Genomic DNA, 16,123 nt, shown 5'->3' with positions numbered 1-16,123 from the left:
TCATTCTTTTCCCCCACACTGACATTCACTTTCTTGTTTTTCATCCAGGAGAGTGTTTTTGCACTCTTGTGTTACAAGCTGTTATTACTCTTTCTACAACAAATACCATTTTAAAATAAAGCAGATGAGATTCAGGATGACACAATAGTCATCAAAGAATCTCAGGTAACAAAGGGACCATATGCTGTTTCTGATCCTGCTCAACTGTAAAGCAGTTTTAAAGGAGTAGAAAAATAAGACATTGGAATATCCAGGTGGATATGGTACCAACTATTCACTTTTATCAAACCTAAATATTTAAGTACTATCATAAAGCTTAATGTTAGTGTTGTTGAATACTTTTATTGAAATGAAACACCAGTATCATAGCACAATTGCTTGAACTAAATTGACTTAAATATTACTAATTAAATAATTGCCCAGATACACAATACTGATTTTTTTTTCTCTCATCCATTTAAGCAATGAGTTCTTCATTCTTTTCTGAAGCAGAGCATCAAACTTACTGTATGTGCCAGGCAACTTTTGTGAAGTTACCAGGGCTTGACCTAAGTGCTTATTCAAAGCAGCAGTGCACAGACAGAAGCCATGCTGCTTGCCATTTCCAAAATAAGCCAAATTTGGGGAAATGCTGATTCACAGCTGTAGGATGCACAGCTGGTAAGTGTAAAAGCTATTAAAAATGGTGAGCACTCGCACAGAGCTGATTAAAGTGCTCCTCTCTCCTCTTTCTCGTCTCATTTGGGATATCCAATCTGATGTTTATTTTTGTGCATACTAGAGTGGTTTGTCCTTGGAATTTACTTTTAAAATATCTTCTTTCCTAAGCTTATTTTCTTACATTTTTTAGAAATAGGAATAAAATGATGTAGCACTACAGAATTTTCAATGACCTTTGTAAGTGCTATCTGTGTATGACAATTATAATCTCATGGTTTTTGAAGAAAAAAAAGTTCCTGAAACTGTCCTGTGCTTACTCCAGTGCTAATTAATTTAGAAAGTAGATACATCATAATTTTCAGAGGTATCTGCTTATTTTATCTTTGCATCTGGAAATGATGGAAAGGTTCCAAGGAAATAAGAGAGAGAAAAAGCGCAATGAAAAATGTAGAAGGCTGTGACATAAATAGATTTCACAAACATGCATTTTGAAAAAGCAGACAAAAATGGGTAGAAAATAAATGAATTAGTCTCTCAGGAAAAACTTTTAAAATCTTATCATCTGGCAGCCATTTATTACCAGGTAGCAATAATCTTTTATTATCAGACTGTTAGATTTTTATAACATTTTTTAAAATGATAGCACCAGAACTGTTGTTGTTCACTGCCACACTAAAATATCTGAGAAATTTATGAAAGCTTTTCAGTATTCATAAGGTTTGTGGTCATAAAATAAAACCATGAAGTAAAGACACGCTGCTGGTAGCTCATAATTTAGCTAAACCTGTAAGAAGAAAAATGTGTTTTAATGAACCAGTTATAGTAATTTGCACTCTGGTACAAAAAGGAAATGGTGGTTTGTGTTCAAAGAAAAAAAAAAAGGTAAATATATTTATTAAAAATGGCAGATTATTAAATCTGAGTATTATAGATCCAGGCAGGAGGTGCTGCTGCACAAGATGAAGTGATTAATTCAGAACTTGGAGTAGTCTGGAAAGAGTCAGTGGGTAATGGAAGGAAGGTGGGGTTATCCTTTTCCTTGCCAGATGATCTGACAGCCTTGACATGGGTGTTACACCACAGAAAAGGTCTGTGTGCTTTATCTGGGCTGCCTGCAGCTCCACTGAGTGTATTCTAAGTAATTTCACGATTATAAGCCGCACCATTTTGACTAAAATTTTGGTCCAAACCCAAAGTGCGGCTTATAATCAGGTGCGGCTTATATATGGACAAAGAACAAAAAGTTGCTGTTTTAGTTTGGAGGACAGGTGTCTGCTGAGAAAGGCAGGAGCTTCTCTTTGAAATGGAGAATGGAAACCCCCTCCCTCCAAATTATTATAATTTTGAAATCAAGGGGCTTTCAGCAAAGATACGGGAATTAGGAATAACAGTTCTTTACTAGGGAAATTAAAATAGAAATACAGTACTACAAAGAAACAAACTCCAAACCCTGACACAGTCAGAGTACAACCTGACACCCTGTCAGGCAGGGTGTTGGCAGCAGTCCCATTCCATGGTGGCTGCATCCTCCTGCAGTGACAGATGTGGCTCAGTTGGAGCAGTGCTCCTGTACAAGGTGCAGTTTCCCTCCCAAGGTCCAGTGATGATGTGGAGAAATCCGGTTTTCCTCTGGAGTCCAGTGGAGAAAGGGGCTCCCTTAGTGTCCCAAAACCTCTGTTTTTATCTTGGTAAGAAATGTTGGGCTCTTCCCCCTGGCTGGAGCAACTCCCAATGGGATGCAGTAATTTTATCAGTCACACAGTGGGACTCAATGGCCATGAGCAGAAAATGACTGGCTGGAGGAAGGATGGGTTGTGAAAAGATAAAGAACAATGCCCTGCCTGGTTTCAATGGATGGCCCATTAGCAGAGTATCTGCCGTTGAGATAAGGATCACTGCCCCCACCCTCAACAGATGGTGATAGAACAGATACCTTTTATTACACTCTGTATTGTAACCCAAGACAGCTGCCGACACCTGGACGTGCGGCTTTTAATCAGATGCGGTTTATAATCATGAAATTACTGTAATTAATGAGACACATTCCCTGTGTTGCTGAGAGTCCAGGAAAGTAAAACCTGGCAAGCATGGGATGCTCACTGGTCACAGTGGGAAGGACTGCTCTGTCAGACAAGCACAGCCCTCTTCCTGAATGGATCCTTTATCATATTCCATTCTGTTGGATCCAGGGCTCAGCTGGGCTGTTAAACAAAGCCTTTCCTTACTAGCAGTACTTTTAGGGCTTTTCAAATCATTAAGTATAGAAAAAAATTTCCAGTGACAAAAGGTAATTAAAACCATCTACCCATCATCCTAAAAGATTAAATTAGGAGGTAGTATCAATGCTTTTAGCAGGAGGGATTTAAGTCACGTTTTTGCACATCCTGATGGATTGTGAGCGTTCCCTTCCCCTGCCAAATGCAGCCAGGGAAGTGTTTGCCCCTCCCTGGATCTTTCCCCTGTCTTTCCTTTCCCTGCTAACACAATTTGCACTCCAGCAGCAAGTCCAGCAAGGATCACAGGTTTCATTACAACAAACTCAGCTTCTTGCTGCAGCTGAAGATGTTCATAACACAAAGTTCAGAGAGAGAATCTCTTCCAAAGGAGAGATGCATCAGAATCAAAGGATTCCAGCAGAGGCCTAGGGTAAAATTATTTTAATCAGCTGCTTTCAATTTTTTATGACACAATTAGGGACAGGGTTGTTTCTGCCCTGGTTTTGAGATAGGCACCTGACAATTTGGCTGCATGGAAAGGAATAAGTTAGGAGGTTTAATGTATTTGTTTTAGTGACACATTGTGTAGAGCTGTAAGTTTTTATTCATCACATGCAAATGTTTGACCAGCTGTGCCTCTTTTTTTCACAAGGTTTAGTTCTTTTCACTGGTCTGAACTTCCAAGACTAAGTAGGGCATTGTGGAAAAAAAATAAATAAATAAGTACAGAATCTCTCGTGTTTTAGGAAAGAGAGATTTGGGCAGCATATATCACACTGATGTGTGTCATGCATACAGGAGAGAACCTGGCCACTGGAGTTTTCCTTTTGAACCCCAAAGACTCATAAACTAAAATAATTGAAAAGATATATCTTTCTCTATGCACCTTGTATATATTGAAGATTATATGTTACTGTCACCAAATGGGATATTTTTTTCTGTGCCAGGTCTCTTAGTATTCTACAAACCAGAAAAAAAATGCTTTCTTTGGTGAGGGAAAAACAGAGGAAGTCAGGAGAAATGTGATTTCTGCTTGACACTATCACCCATTTGCTTAAAATTATGTGAATGAACCTACCTAAAAGTTGAGAGCAATACTACTTTATGAATTGATTACTACTTAAACAGTAAATAACTTGTTTGTCTTAAAGTATTAATTATCGGATTGCTTTGATCATGAGAACGTTATGCTAAACATGTACAAAAAGAAGATCCAAACAGTTGGCAAAATTACTGTATAGCATGTGAAGCCTTAAATGGAAAATACCACAGGAGATTTTTAATTGAAATGTGGTAGAACCCACATCTTCTGTGATGCCATTTTACTTTGGGAGGTAGGAGTCACAGACTTCATGCAATAAACGAATTTAAAAAGCCAAAGACTTGAAGGGATATGGCAATTTATATGAAATAATAGTGTGGAAACATAATTGCCCTAACTGAGTATATATTTGTTATCAGTTTGGACAAGTTTTTCTTAAGTTTGTGTTGGTATTAGTAAGATATCTAAGGTCTGCTTATGACATTGTGTTTACATTGATTTTTTAAAAAATAATTATTTAAATATTTAAAAATATTTCCATCTTTGACACATAAGAAGACTACTCTGAGGCCACCAGCTCAAAAAGTACTTTAAAAAAAAATTAAGTAATTTTTTTTGCATTTAAGCCCAAGAATGGATGTACCAAAACTACTTGATGCTAAGGATTGATATATTCCTAGGAAATAGGTGGGGATTTAAAAAGTTTTATGAGTTTTTCTTTCTGTGAATATCTTCATCTGGCTCTAGAAAACTTTCCTAAATGTAAAATGAAGGGTATATTCTGTGTTATGTTGGCACTGACTGTAATAGAGACAATTTGCACAGTACTGAGTTACTTGAGGAATTCTAAATCATGATGTGAATTGGGCTAAGAATTTCCTCATAACTGGGTTCTTTTAGTGTGTCAAAATATCCTGATTTATCCAAACTAAGAAAAAAAAACGCCTTTTCAGATTCAAAATGAAATCTTAGCTCAAAATCTGGCTGGAGGGAGACCCTAGCATTCCTCTGCTATTGCATGGGAGGTCCTTGCACTCTGACCTAAACCAAAAACCTTAATCCATGAACTCCAGAGGCTGAATGTTCTAATCTCTAAATTACTAAATACTGAAATAAGTATTTTACTGTGTCTGATCAGCATAGTGTGAATACTTCAGTGCTCAGTGGAGTAAGTAACCTCTTTTTCTCATAAATCACTGCATGGGGTCTAATAACTGATCTTGATGGATTGATTACCACTTCTCACAAAAATCAAATTATGTCTAAGTGAGGGAGTGCAGAAGTGGCTTCCTGAGACATGGAGGTAGAGCAGCCTCTAAAATGCAGACTGCTGAAGTACAGGACCCTTGGGATTAGTAATTCTGTCCTTGTAAGGGAAAAAAAAGGAGGAGTCCTTGTTCTGTTCTTTTTTCTGAAAATTCAGCCACACTGAAAGGTATTTGGGGTGCTAAGTTTAAACTTCATAGCAAGTTATTGCATTTATTTCTTTTAAAAAAAAAAATCTATACTTCAGCAGAAAATTTGCAAATGAGGAACCCTGATTTAGATCTGTACATCTGATGCAATATTCCTATGTAAATTTCTGCAGAGGAAAACCACTGAGATTTTTTTCTGTTAATCCTCCTTTTACTGGAACACCAATGAAAGCTGAGCTTTACCTTTTAACCAAATGTGTAGAGAAATCTAGTGGCAAGAAGGTTATATTACAGCTAAAGTAATACATAAAATTACCTGGAGCAAAGACTGCTGCATGGTTCTTTGCATAGGCACATTTTCAGCACTTTTGGAATTCTAATGACTACAAGATCAAGAATACTCCTACTCCTGAATAGTCTAAAACTTCCAATCATTGTTTCTCAAAAGTATCAATGGAATATATGTGCTCCACTCACTCTAACACTAGAAGGAAGGAAAGTGGTCTTATTTTCTGTTTCTGGGACTGTAATTACATTGACTGAAGGTGATTACATTAGGGAGGGATTATTTGATAAAACAGCATGTTCCTATCACAATCTCATGATAATTCTACCCCTTTGTCTCACAAAATGATTCTTGATGTGCTTATTCCTACACATCTGTTGCTCATTAATGCCCTAGGATGAAAAGGGTTGTACTCTGGTTTAGTGACTCAGGGCTGTGAGTTCCACTGAAGGATTGCTTAGAATTGATGGGACCAAGGACTTCTGAAGATACACATGAAAAATAGGCCAAATTACACTTTTCCTATCTTGGCACTAAGAAGAAACTAGTAGAGATTCATTGTCTGATTCTGTTGTTGGCTTGTTTCATGCTCTTAGCAAATTTGTTTGCTTTTATGAATTCAGTTTTCTGGTTTTACACTGTGTTTGTCGAGGGCTTGCACATTAAGTATAACATCACTTATCATGCAGGATTTTTCCAGCAGCTTTCATGTGATTACTTTATGTGAGTAAATTTATGTGAAGGAATTTAATCCTGCAGGTAACCTTATAAAGGCTTGATGATAAAATAATATATACTGAAGTATATTTTACTTCAAGCAATGTAAAAACAAACAAGTGCATTCTGAAAGTAAATACACAGCTTTAAGCACAGAAGATGTGATTAAGAGCAAAGGTCTAGTGACTGATAAGAACTACCTTTATTTTGAAAATAGCTTCAAAGAGATTAAATCAGGCAGTGGTGCAGGTATGAATGTTGCCATTAGTTGCTGCTAGAAGTACAACAAAAGTCAAGTGCTGAGGTGTTTAATTTCTTCAGATCAGATCATTGGTATCAATTTTCCACATATGTTTACAGGTTTTGAGTGTTGCTGAAGATGACATAACCTGATCAAAAATAGATAAATGTTCCCTCAGCTTTGGAATGGGTTTCCCAGGCTTGTGAGATGAGATGTGCCCATATCCTAGAAAGACGGATGAAGCAGAATCACTCAGTGGAACTTTTGTCTTTGGTCTGCTGAATCACGAAAGGTTATATAAAAAAAAAGCCCCATGCCACAATTCTTACCTGTAGCTGATATGTCCAGAGACAAACGAGCAGATTCTGTGCTCACAGAGGGTAGGAGAAGTGAAAAGACACGTTTGAACCTCAATTCAGATTGTGGTAGCAGTCAATTGCAGCTCGTAAGTACTGTACTCATTACTCAAAGTGAGGACTGGAGGGCCAAAGGAGCTCTTGCTGCTGGAGATGGATGTGACTGAAAAAGTCACTGGGTACTGAAAGCAGTGAGTTTGACTGAGAAAACTGCTGTGGTGCTTACACCCATATAAACCACTGGGTTTTTTTATAGAATTGGACTTTCACAATGCTTTTTCTTTTTGGAATACTTGTCTCCTCCACAATATTCTTAGAATTCAGGATAAGAACATATTTGTAGATATTGTAAAGAACATGTAGTCACCACTCCCTTTCTGCTTTGAATACTGATCCATGATATTTTATATTAAAAACATACAAATTATTAAAGTTCTGGTAAGTTCAACTGGTACACATTGATATAGTTCTGCTGACTTTAGAGAAGGAAGAAAATATCTGACCTACATTAAACCATTGGCTCTACTCCTTTGGTTTGTTTTGGTCATAGAAGGAGATTTTTTTTTGACATGTCTACGTCACTTATAGCAAGCTGATAAACATATCTGAAAAGAAATCAACCTCTTACTGCATTACAGTTCTTGATTTTCTTTCTTTAGGCTGTTCCCTAAAGTTGGTATTTGCTGAAGGTCACATGATATTCAACTTGTTATGATTAATACTTCTAAGTGTGACATGTCAAAACTTAATGTATTGATAGAGTACATTTATACTTTCCAAATTCTTCTAAAATGAACAGTCACAGTGGGAGGCAGTATTTTATAATAGCATTTTGTTTTCTGGAAAAGTACCAGTCAGCAGGGTTCTACATCTTTGTTAAAAAAATAAGATATTTGGGTTAGTTTTGATCCAATTCAATTATTTTGAGGATTTCTTCTCATTTAAATTATTGATGTGAATGTGAAAATAGAGGGCAGGTTTATCTTAAAAGTTTTCCCTTTTCAAGTGTACACTTTAATTCTGGAGAGAAATCAAGCATGGCCTAAAAAGAAAAAAATTTGGAGAGAATAAAGCACTGAATTTAGCACTTTAGCATTAAAGCACTAAATTTACTGAGAATAAAGCACTCAAAATACAATATCTATTTTTTGAAAAAGAATCATTAATAAAATGCAAAAATGTTCCATTGTTAGCTTCCCTAAAAATTATATATTTGAATTAAACCCTATGTTTCCTGCTTTAGAGAAACAAGTAGTTACTCTTCAAGTCAATTGGCAGGGAAAACCACTAGGGAATGTATCTCCTACACCACTTTGTTGTGCCTTAGAGAGTGAAACATAAATATAAGACCTTTCTTATTCTGTGTTAGCAAGCTCTGTTTAGAAGTGCATGGAGAACAGAGAGCTGCCTGGTGTATTAAAGTGGGAATGGGAATTTCAGGGTGGGGGAAACAGAACTGCATTGATCCATGCAAATGAAAGCTTGTCTGGAATCCTCTCTTCCATTTTATGTGGGTCATTTACAGCATTGAATAAATGCTGATAATTTTTTAAAATATTTAAGCCAGGAATAATAGCTAGATGAACCTTTAATTTCTTCCTTCACCTGTGGCTGTCAGGATTACTTCCATCAAAGTTTTGCTCCTTTTCATATTTCTCTGGAAACCTCTTGATCTCACTGCATTAGTAGTCTCCCTCCCTCAGTTAAATTCTTCATGTATTCCTATCTGATACTAATTTGCTCCTCTGGTTCCATGTATAGTCAAGAGAGTAATTTATTCATCTTCAACAGTACCACTGAAATCACAGAAGTACTTGATGCCCTGATTTATTAAGGCACTCGAGGTCAGTGCCTTAAGCATGTGCTAAAAATGAAGCAAATGCCACCCTGGCCTCCAAGGGATTGCTCACCTGCATAATGGTTTGCAGGGTCCTTAAAAATATGAACTTGTGGAACAGATTTGCTGCTGGTGTAAGGTTAGAGAAGCTGTTCTGCAAAGCTGAATGATGCTGAGAATACTTTCAGTGGAATTACAGAGTCTGCACTAAGCCTTTCCCTCTTTCTGTCTTGTTCCATGCTCTTACTCTGTGGTGTGTAAAAACAAAAAAATCAAAAGTTAGAAAAATGTTTCCATAATTTTAGTTGTTCAGGTGCCATTTAGGGTTCAACAGGACTACTCTCATCTCAATTAGAAACTATATTGTTACAGCATTTTTTTTTTGTTTGAGTTTCTGGGGTCATATTGTCACGCTCTTTCACATTTGCTTGACAACAGGACATCTGTGGTGTCACTGCTTAGGAAAACAGCAACTGCAAATTGAATGAGAAAAAAACTTAGGTACCCTAAATTTGCAGAATAAAGAGGTTTGTATTAGGAAGATAGAAAGAAAGAAACTGTGAGAAAAAAATAGAAATTTTTTCTACTCAACCTGATATATTTTTTTTCACTGTGACAATGAACTTTGGTTTTCTCCTTCCTAAGGAAAAAATGTGCTACATTTCTTTCTTTATCATCTTTTTTGTTCCTTTTAAAGGCACCCCTCTAAGTCATAGGTTGACTATGAAAATATATTCTTGCAAGCCAGGTGGCAATTTTTTTTTAAAAGTTAAAGATCTACTTCAAATGCTCTGTTCAGCATGAATTCACAGTAGTTTTATTGAGAATCTTTTTGCAATTAAAACTATAAAGCTAATCCAATCACATTGGACAGATTGCAGATTCTTCTGTAGTGCTTTTTGCAGATACTTGAAACATTCTCTTTGCAAATTCTGCTTAAGATTGTTATGGTTTAGGGGCAGCTTTATTGCATTTCCGAAATAATATCCTGTAAAATGTCTGTAACAAGGTATTTTGTCTGAAAGCCTATTGTAGCTTTCTTATTATGAGTTTCAAGCTTCTGCAACAACAAAAGGGATCTTATTCAAATGTACCCTATTGCATTCATTCCTCTAATAGCAGCATTCCATCATATCAGCCTAAAAATAGGCAAACAATTGCATGGAGTATTGTTATTCATCCTCCATGTTTTTTGGGTTTTTTTTATTATTTTGTTGTTAGATATCAGACTTTTGGATAGTCATCTCCAGTATTTGCATCGAATACAGAAATAAATAATTGTTTTCTCTTAGTACACACATGCTTTCTATCTGTGTCTCCTAGGGATAGAAAGAGTTGCTGGTTTAGTTACATTGGTCATTTTTATTGCCTTCCTGAAGACAGTGGAAGTTGCACAAGGCTCCATATGAAACTGTCTCCAAGTGTAAATTAAATCTGTGGTTTAATCTGTTGTAAATAGAGAAGAATGTACTCTTAGATAATAAATCTTTTTTGTGTATATCAACAAGTTGTCTATTTTTTTCTTCCTAGATACACCTTTAGTTAAAATCATTTCTTCCAATTCATGGCCTGAAGAAGGACAATCTATAATTTTGACTTGTGAATCCAAAGGAAAACCAGTGTAAGTGATTTAACAAGTAATATGTTTTTTGTTATTTTACTTATTCTGCTGTGACTGCAATCCTCAGCTGCAGAAATCTCCTGGCTTTGTCTCCTCCTGGGGTGTAAAGTACTCTCTGGTATAGAAAACCCCTTGAAGCCTGTCTTCATTAACTGTCTATACAAGACTAGTCTTTTACTTTGTCATCTATTTCAGTTTTCAGGAAGAATTCCAACTGTGAGATTTTTTTTTTTTTCCAGTCAGACATATCAACCTGAAAGGTGTGCAGGTTTAATCTATCTCTGTTTACATCATTGAATTGATGATAGAAGAGAAAACATCTCATGGAAATCTTCCTACACCAACCAGCCTCAGAAAAAATATATTGAACTTTGGCTGCCATTTACAGGGGAATTTGAAGTTTAATTTTATGTGCAAGTTGGCTGCCTGTTTCTACCAGGATTTGGAAAGATGTAGCCTGCTTTAAGAACACAAATTGTTTTCCTTGGGTATTAAAATCTTTGCTATAAATGTCTTTAAAGACAAATCTGCAGAGGTTGACCCTTGCACAGAATTTATACTTAAATAGACTTGACTCTTGAAAACAGTAACTGTTCAGAGGAGCTGTTACATATTTACTCATAAATGTATATATAAATAATTCAATTGCTTAATATTATTATGAATCAAATTTCTTAAATACTGACCTTTTGCTCAAAAGATCAATATATAGTGTAGTGATGATGCACAGATTTAGAATGGTCTTGAAAATGGTAATGGAATAATATTTTGAATTCAGAAAAGGCGCAAATTGCATGACAAATATCATGTCACTTATGGCTGAATTTCTCCCTGGTGTAACTTTAGTGACTTCATGGAATTGCTTTATGTAGGAGCCTGAAGTCAGAATTAGGTCAAGTAAGGCATTTAAGTCCAAAATTTCTGTTTTGAAAAGCTCTTCTGAGTTATACCTGGCATAATTTAAACTCCATAGGTACTTTTCTTTTTTTTTTTTTTTAATATTATGTGCCTGCATCATTTTTAAGCAACTCCTCCATCCAGATCTTGACTGGGTGAGCACCTAGATAATGATTCTTTCTTGCTTGAGACCAAAACACTGGAAGTCCATCTAGTTAGTCTGACCTGTGTACTTCTGATGTATGTGTGTTTTTGAGAAAAATACTTCTGTAGATAACACAAAAACCCATTGTGAGCCATCTCTTGCTTTTGTAATGTACCTGAAGGAGAAGGAATTATCCTTTTATCTCATACCCCTTGAGCATTCCCCTGAGTATGAAGAGGTAGAGACTGTTTCCCCCTTATTTTCAAAATCTGCTGAAGATGTGCAAGTGCTTGATTTTAGAAAAGAGGTCAGCACTGATTGCCCTGAGTGCACCATTGGCTGGGTGGTATTTAGCATTTTCCTTATTTCAGTGTTTTCCTCATGACTTAACAGGTGACAGCTACATGTGGGGTGCTCTCTTTGGCTAATAGACTCGAGGTGTTCTATCCCCACTCAGCTCCTCACTCACCAGCAGCATCAGGGAAAGAATCAGAGGAGTAAAAGTGAGATACCTTGACATACACAATATTTCCTATTTTGTGTGCATACTTTATACCATTAGGAGGTACTAGCTAAAATTCAGTAATTAAAAGAGAGCTTCAATTAAGGTGTTTACTTATTTATTTCTTTTAAGTAAAGCTGTGTTCTGTCCTTAAGGGATTCAACTGCAAAACTTACATGAGGTTTTGAAAGGGGAAAAAAAAATCATCACACTACAGAATTATCAAGATGGGAGACCTGTATGTGATAGCCTTTGGGGCACAAATATTTTGCCAATAAATGCTCCTCTAATTGTCCAGGCCATGGGCACTGCCAACATCATGCTGCTCTGTATTGCTTCATTAGGTCAATCTTTCAGGGCACAGGGCCAGCAATAAATAGGCATCCTCCTGGGAGCAGTTTGCAGTGGCTTAGCATGAGAAACAGGAATTTCATGCTCCCAAACAGCACTGTGAGTACCTCTGGCTGGGAGAGAGAGAGGAATTGGAGAGCTCCACAGAGCCCAGATATGTCAGTGTCACAAGGTAAGTGATGGGCTTCAAGGAGAGCTCAGGGCCAGCTGTGGTCCTTCACAGCTGTTGGCACACTATGGGTTAATTTCTGTATGCTTTGTGTCCTGGCTCCTGCAGGCAACAGTAAATGCACATTTACTTAGAGGTGCATTTCTCTTGCATCCCTGAGTAATTTTCAGAATCTTCAAAATTACATTTGAGATGGAAAGTGAGAGAGGGTGAAGCCAGGTGGTGGCATTGATGATGCTGATAGGTGCTGCTGAGTAGTTCTTTCCCAAAAGGGAAAAGCAGGATGAAGCTAAAGCTAGAATGTACTTACACCATCTTACAGCTCATCACCAAGCCCCTCCTGGAAGGGATTTTGTCCCTCAAACCATGTGCATCATCCTTACCCTGATCCTGTGTTTCCAATCTACAACACAGTGCTGAGGAAAAGCCCTTTCCTGACTTACAGTCCTGTAGCAGGAAATGGGAGGGAAGATTTGCTGAAACCAACACCTCTGGGAAATCAACTGCACCCTGCATCTCCTGCTGAAAACAGCATCCTCCAGAGATACAGCAGAGGGACAAAGAATAGCTACAAAGAACAACTGTAATAGGAGTAAAAACCTGCTGAGGTTTCACAATTTAGGGTGTGAGATTTATCTTGAGCAGTCATTAGCCATGATTTTAACAGGAGAAAAGATGTCCCCATAGGACATGGGATGTGAGCAGCATCCTACTGGGATTATCCCAGCCTCTGAGGTTTCCAGTTGCTGTGGATGGGTTTGTGTCACCCCTCATTGTGTTCTTGGTACAGAGATCCCAGTGTTGGAACAGGGCTAAGGGGAGAAGCTGGGGACATGGAGAGGGGGTGGAGAGGAAGATGGAAATGTAGTTCAGTGAGGGAGCATAAAAGGGTGTAAAAGTGACTGCACTAATTCTGTAACTGTGCCCATCACATCATTTACCTCTCTGTTCATCACTGGGAGGATGGGGATCACTCTGGCTCCAGTCAGAGTCTAATTCCTGTTAGTTGGAGGCAGGAGCTGGAAATGAGCCTCTTTGGGTAACCAGTGTGTTACTGCTGTGCAGGTGGGACAATACTAACAAAGAGAGCAGGCCAGGATTTTCTGCCTGATCTGTGATGCTTTTGCAGAGGCAGGCCACATGGATTTGATGATGTTCTGACCAGCTCTAAGAAACAGCAGAAGGCTGGTGTTTGGAATACTGTGTGAATAAATCTATGACATTTTCAATTAAAATTTTCTGGTGATAGGAGGGAAAAAAAGGAAATATATTCATCAGTTCACCGCAGATAAACATGACTCACTCTAGGAATATACCCTATTATGTGTATTATTTTAAGGGAACTTGAGATATACCATTTATGAGGACTTTGTCCAATTGATAAATGCCCAGTTGGTAGAAAAAAATTTAAGAGTTTTCTTTTGGAAAACTTTGAATAGATGTATTTGTATTAGAGTGGTCTTTCCTTTTACAAGACTCTAGTTGGCTTCTTCAACCTGTTGACAATTTTGGTAATATTGATGTCCTAGATTCTCATGTTTTGAGTTTTTTTTCCTCCAAATTGCAGCTAAAAAGGTATTTAGCCAATTCTCTGCATAACTGAGGTCAAGATACTGTACTTGATATCTCTGTTCAACAACATTCCTTGTTTGGAGGTACATTTGTGTAGTTTCAAAGCAAATGGAATCTCTTCTCTTTCCAATTCTTAGCACTGTTTTCTTTTCCAGTGTTTTTGGCTGGATCCCTGGAGAATTGCCAGTCTGTAACATTTTAATCAATGAGCTTGCCCAATATATCTGTAAGGTGTTGTTGAATCTTCTTAATTTACTTCTTCTTTTAGCATAATATAGTTTTACCAAGACTTTGTTTATTTTCCAAAGAAGGAAATGTAATTAAACTTCAGAAATCATAGACATCCTGTTTATGTAATGTCTAGACTTTTCTGAAATCATATTACCTGACAGTATTTTGAGTATTTTAAAATAAACATGAGGTAGCTGTAAAAATTATAAAAAGTAAAGAACAAAATGATCATTTACAGTCATCTGTGCTTACAAATTTTTTTTAAAAGCCAATGTTTTCTTATTGCAAGCTATAATTTCTATACACTGTTGTCTTAACAATAGAGTCTAGTGACTCAAAACTGCCCCAAAAGTAAATTCAAAAACTGACCCATAATGAAAGAAAGGTTTAATATTTAATATTCTTAAGTCAGTACTCTCATCAAAGCATGCATGAAATATGTGAGTTTTTTATGTCAGTGTCGTTTCAGGAGAAAAGACGTCAAAATATAATGGAATAATTAGGGCACAGGAAACAAAGAGAGAGTTAACTGTCTCCTGTGTGCTGTAGAGAAATGTCTTTCCATTCCATGCAGCTCAGGGGAATCATAGTAGAGTTGGTTGACTAATATGAAGTGAGTATTTGGCCTTGTTTGAGATAAATAGGGAAGATTTTTATTTCAGAAAACTCACATAGGTATCCTTCATTAGAATAATATTATCCGTGAGCTCATGAAAGTTATAGAGAAAACCACAACCAAAACCAAACACTAATATGTACAGAGTAGTATAAAGTATGGACAAATAAACATTTTAATGCCTCCCATGAACAACCTGTTGGCCCATTCCTCCAGATGGATCAGTACAGCCAGATTAATGAACACATCCAGCCACCTCCACCAGGTCTGGGGTATTCATGAGTTAAACAGGACTCAGGAACAAATCTGCTTTTAATCATCCCCTGAGTAGTGTTCCTTCAGCTCCATCAGTGCTCCAGCCAGTTTTTCACCCATGGAGTGGCACAAACACCCAGGGTACAGTGACACCCCAACTTTAGAGTGGCACAAACTCCCAGGGGACAGTGACATCCCAGCCTAGGTACAATGAGTGTCACTGGAGACAGTCAGCAAAGACTTGCTAGAGTCAGAGTTGACAACATGTACTGTCTTCTTCACCAACAGGTCCTGCCACCTCTTCAGAGTTTTCACATGTTTGGTGGTTGAAAAAAATCATAAAAACATTCATCTCATGAGTCATTTTGTCACAGGTTTAAAGGTGAAAGTTACTGTAAAGAAAAGAGCAGAAAATATCTTCCTTTTTCTGAATACTTGCCTTAGTTCAAATTAATTCAAAGTGGAAAGACATCTGAACCTAAGGAAGGCATTTTGAGAGATACTGGGAGGGACACATTTGAATTTCCTGATTTTTTCTTTTTTTACTTTTTATTATTATGAGAAATATGATAATGATTTTCTTCCTGAAAACTGTGGCAGGATATAACCTTTGAAGAGGATTCTTGACTCCTTCAGTGGAACAGTAATTATGAATGGTACCTATGAATGGTCTGCATATCTTATTTAATGCATACCCTCAAGAAGAGAGAATTAGAGTTCCTTCATACTGTAAATATGATTTATTTCCCATAGTATCTGAGAACTTAGAAAATATTCAAATGTTTATTTTTACCCCACCTTTGTATGATTAGATTATTCACTTGCCTCAAATTTACAGCTGGGAAATGAAGCAGTAAAAAGCCCTAAGTACAAAATTGACAAATAGGTGATGTGTATTTTATGTCTAACCTTGATCACAGTCCCTATTTCCCCAAGAGTATTTTGGAGTGACACAGCATCCTACTCAGGAGATAGCTCACCTTTGGTTTGGGTT

The 16,123-nt window shown here is 37.0% G+C and overlaps 1 protein-coding gene across 3 annotated transcripts in view; it reads left to right on the top strand.

The window, feature by feature from the left end:
- Positions 1–16,123, top strand: part of CADM2 (cell adhesion molecule 2) — a 558,258-nt gene that overhangs the window by 459,861 nt on the left and 82,274 nt on the right. For all 3 annotated transcript variants that reach the window (XM_033051285.1, XM_033051286.1, XM_033051284.1), the window contains one exon: positions 10,301–10,391. In XM_033051285.1, coding sequence (XP_032907176.1) covers positions 10,301–10,391 — 91 coding nt within the window. The remainder of the gene's footprint in view (positions 1–10,300; positions 10,392–16,123) is intronic.

The sequence above is a fragment of the Catharus ustulatus genome, chromosome 2, assembly GCF_009819885.2.
Source record: "Catharus ustulatus isolate bCatUst1 chromosome 2, bCatUst1.pri.v2, whole genome shotgun sequence".
NCBI lineage: Eukaryota > Metazoa > Chordata > Aves > Passeriformes > Turdidae > Catharus > Catharus ustulatus.
This window is presented reverse-complemented; position numbering and strand designations above follow the sequence as displayed.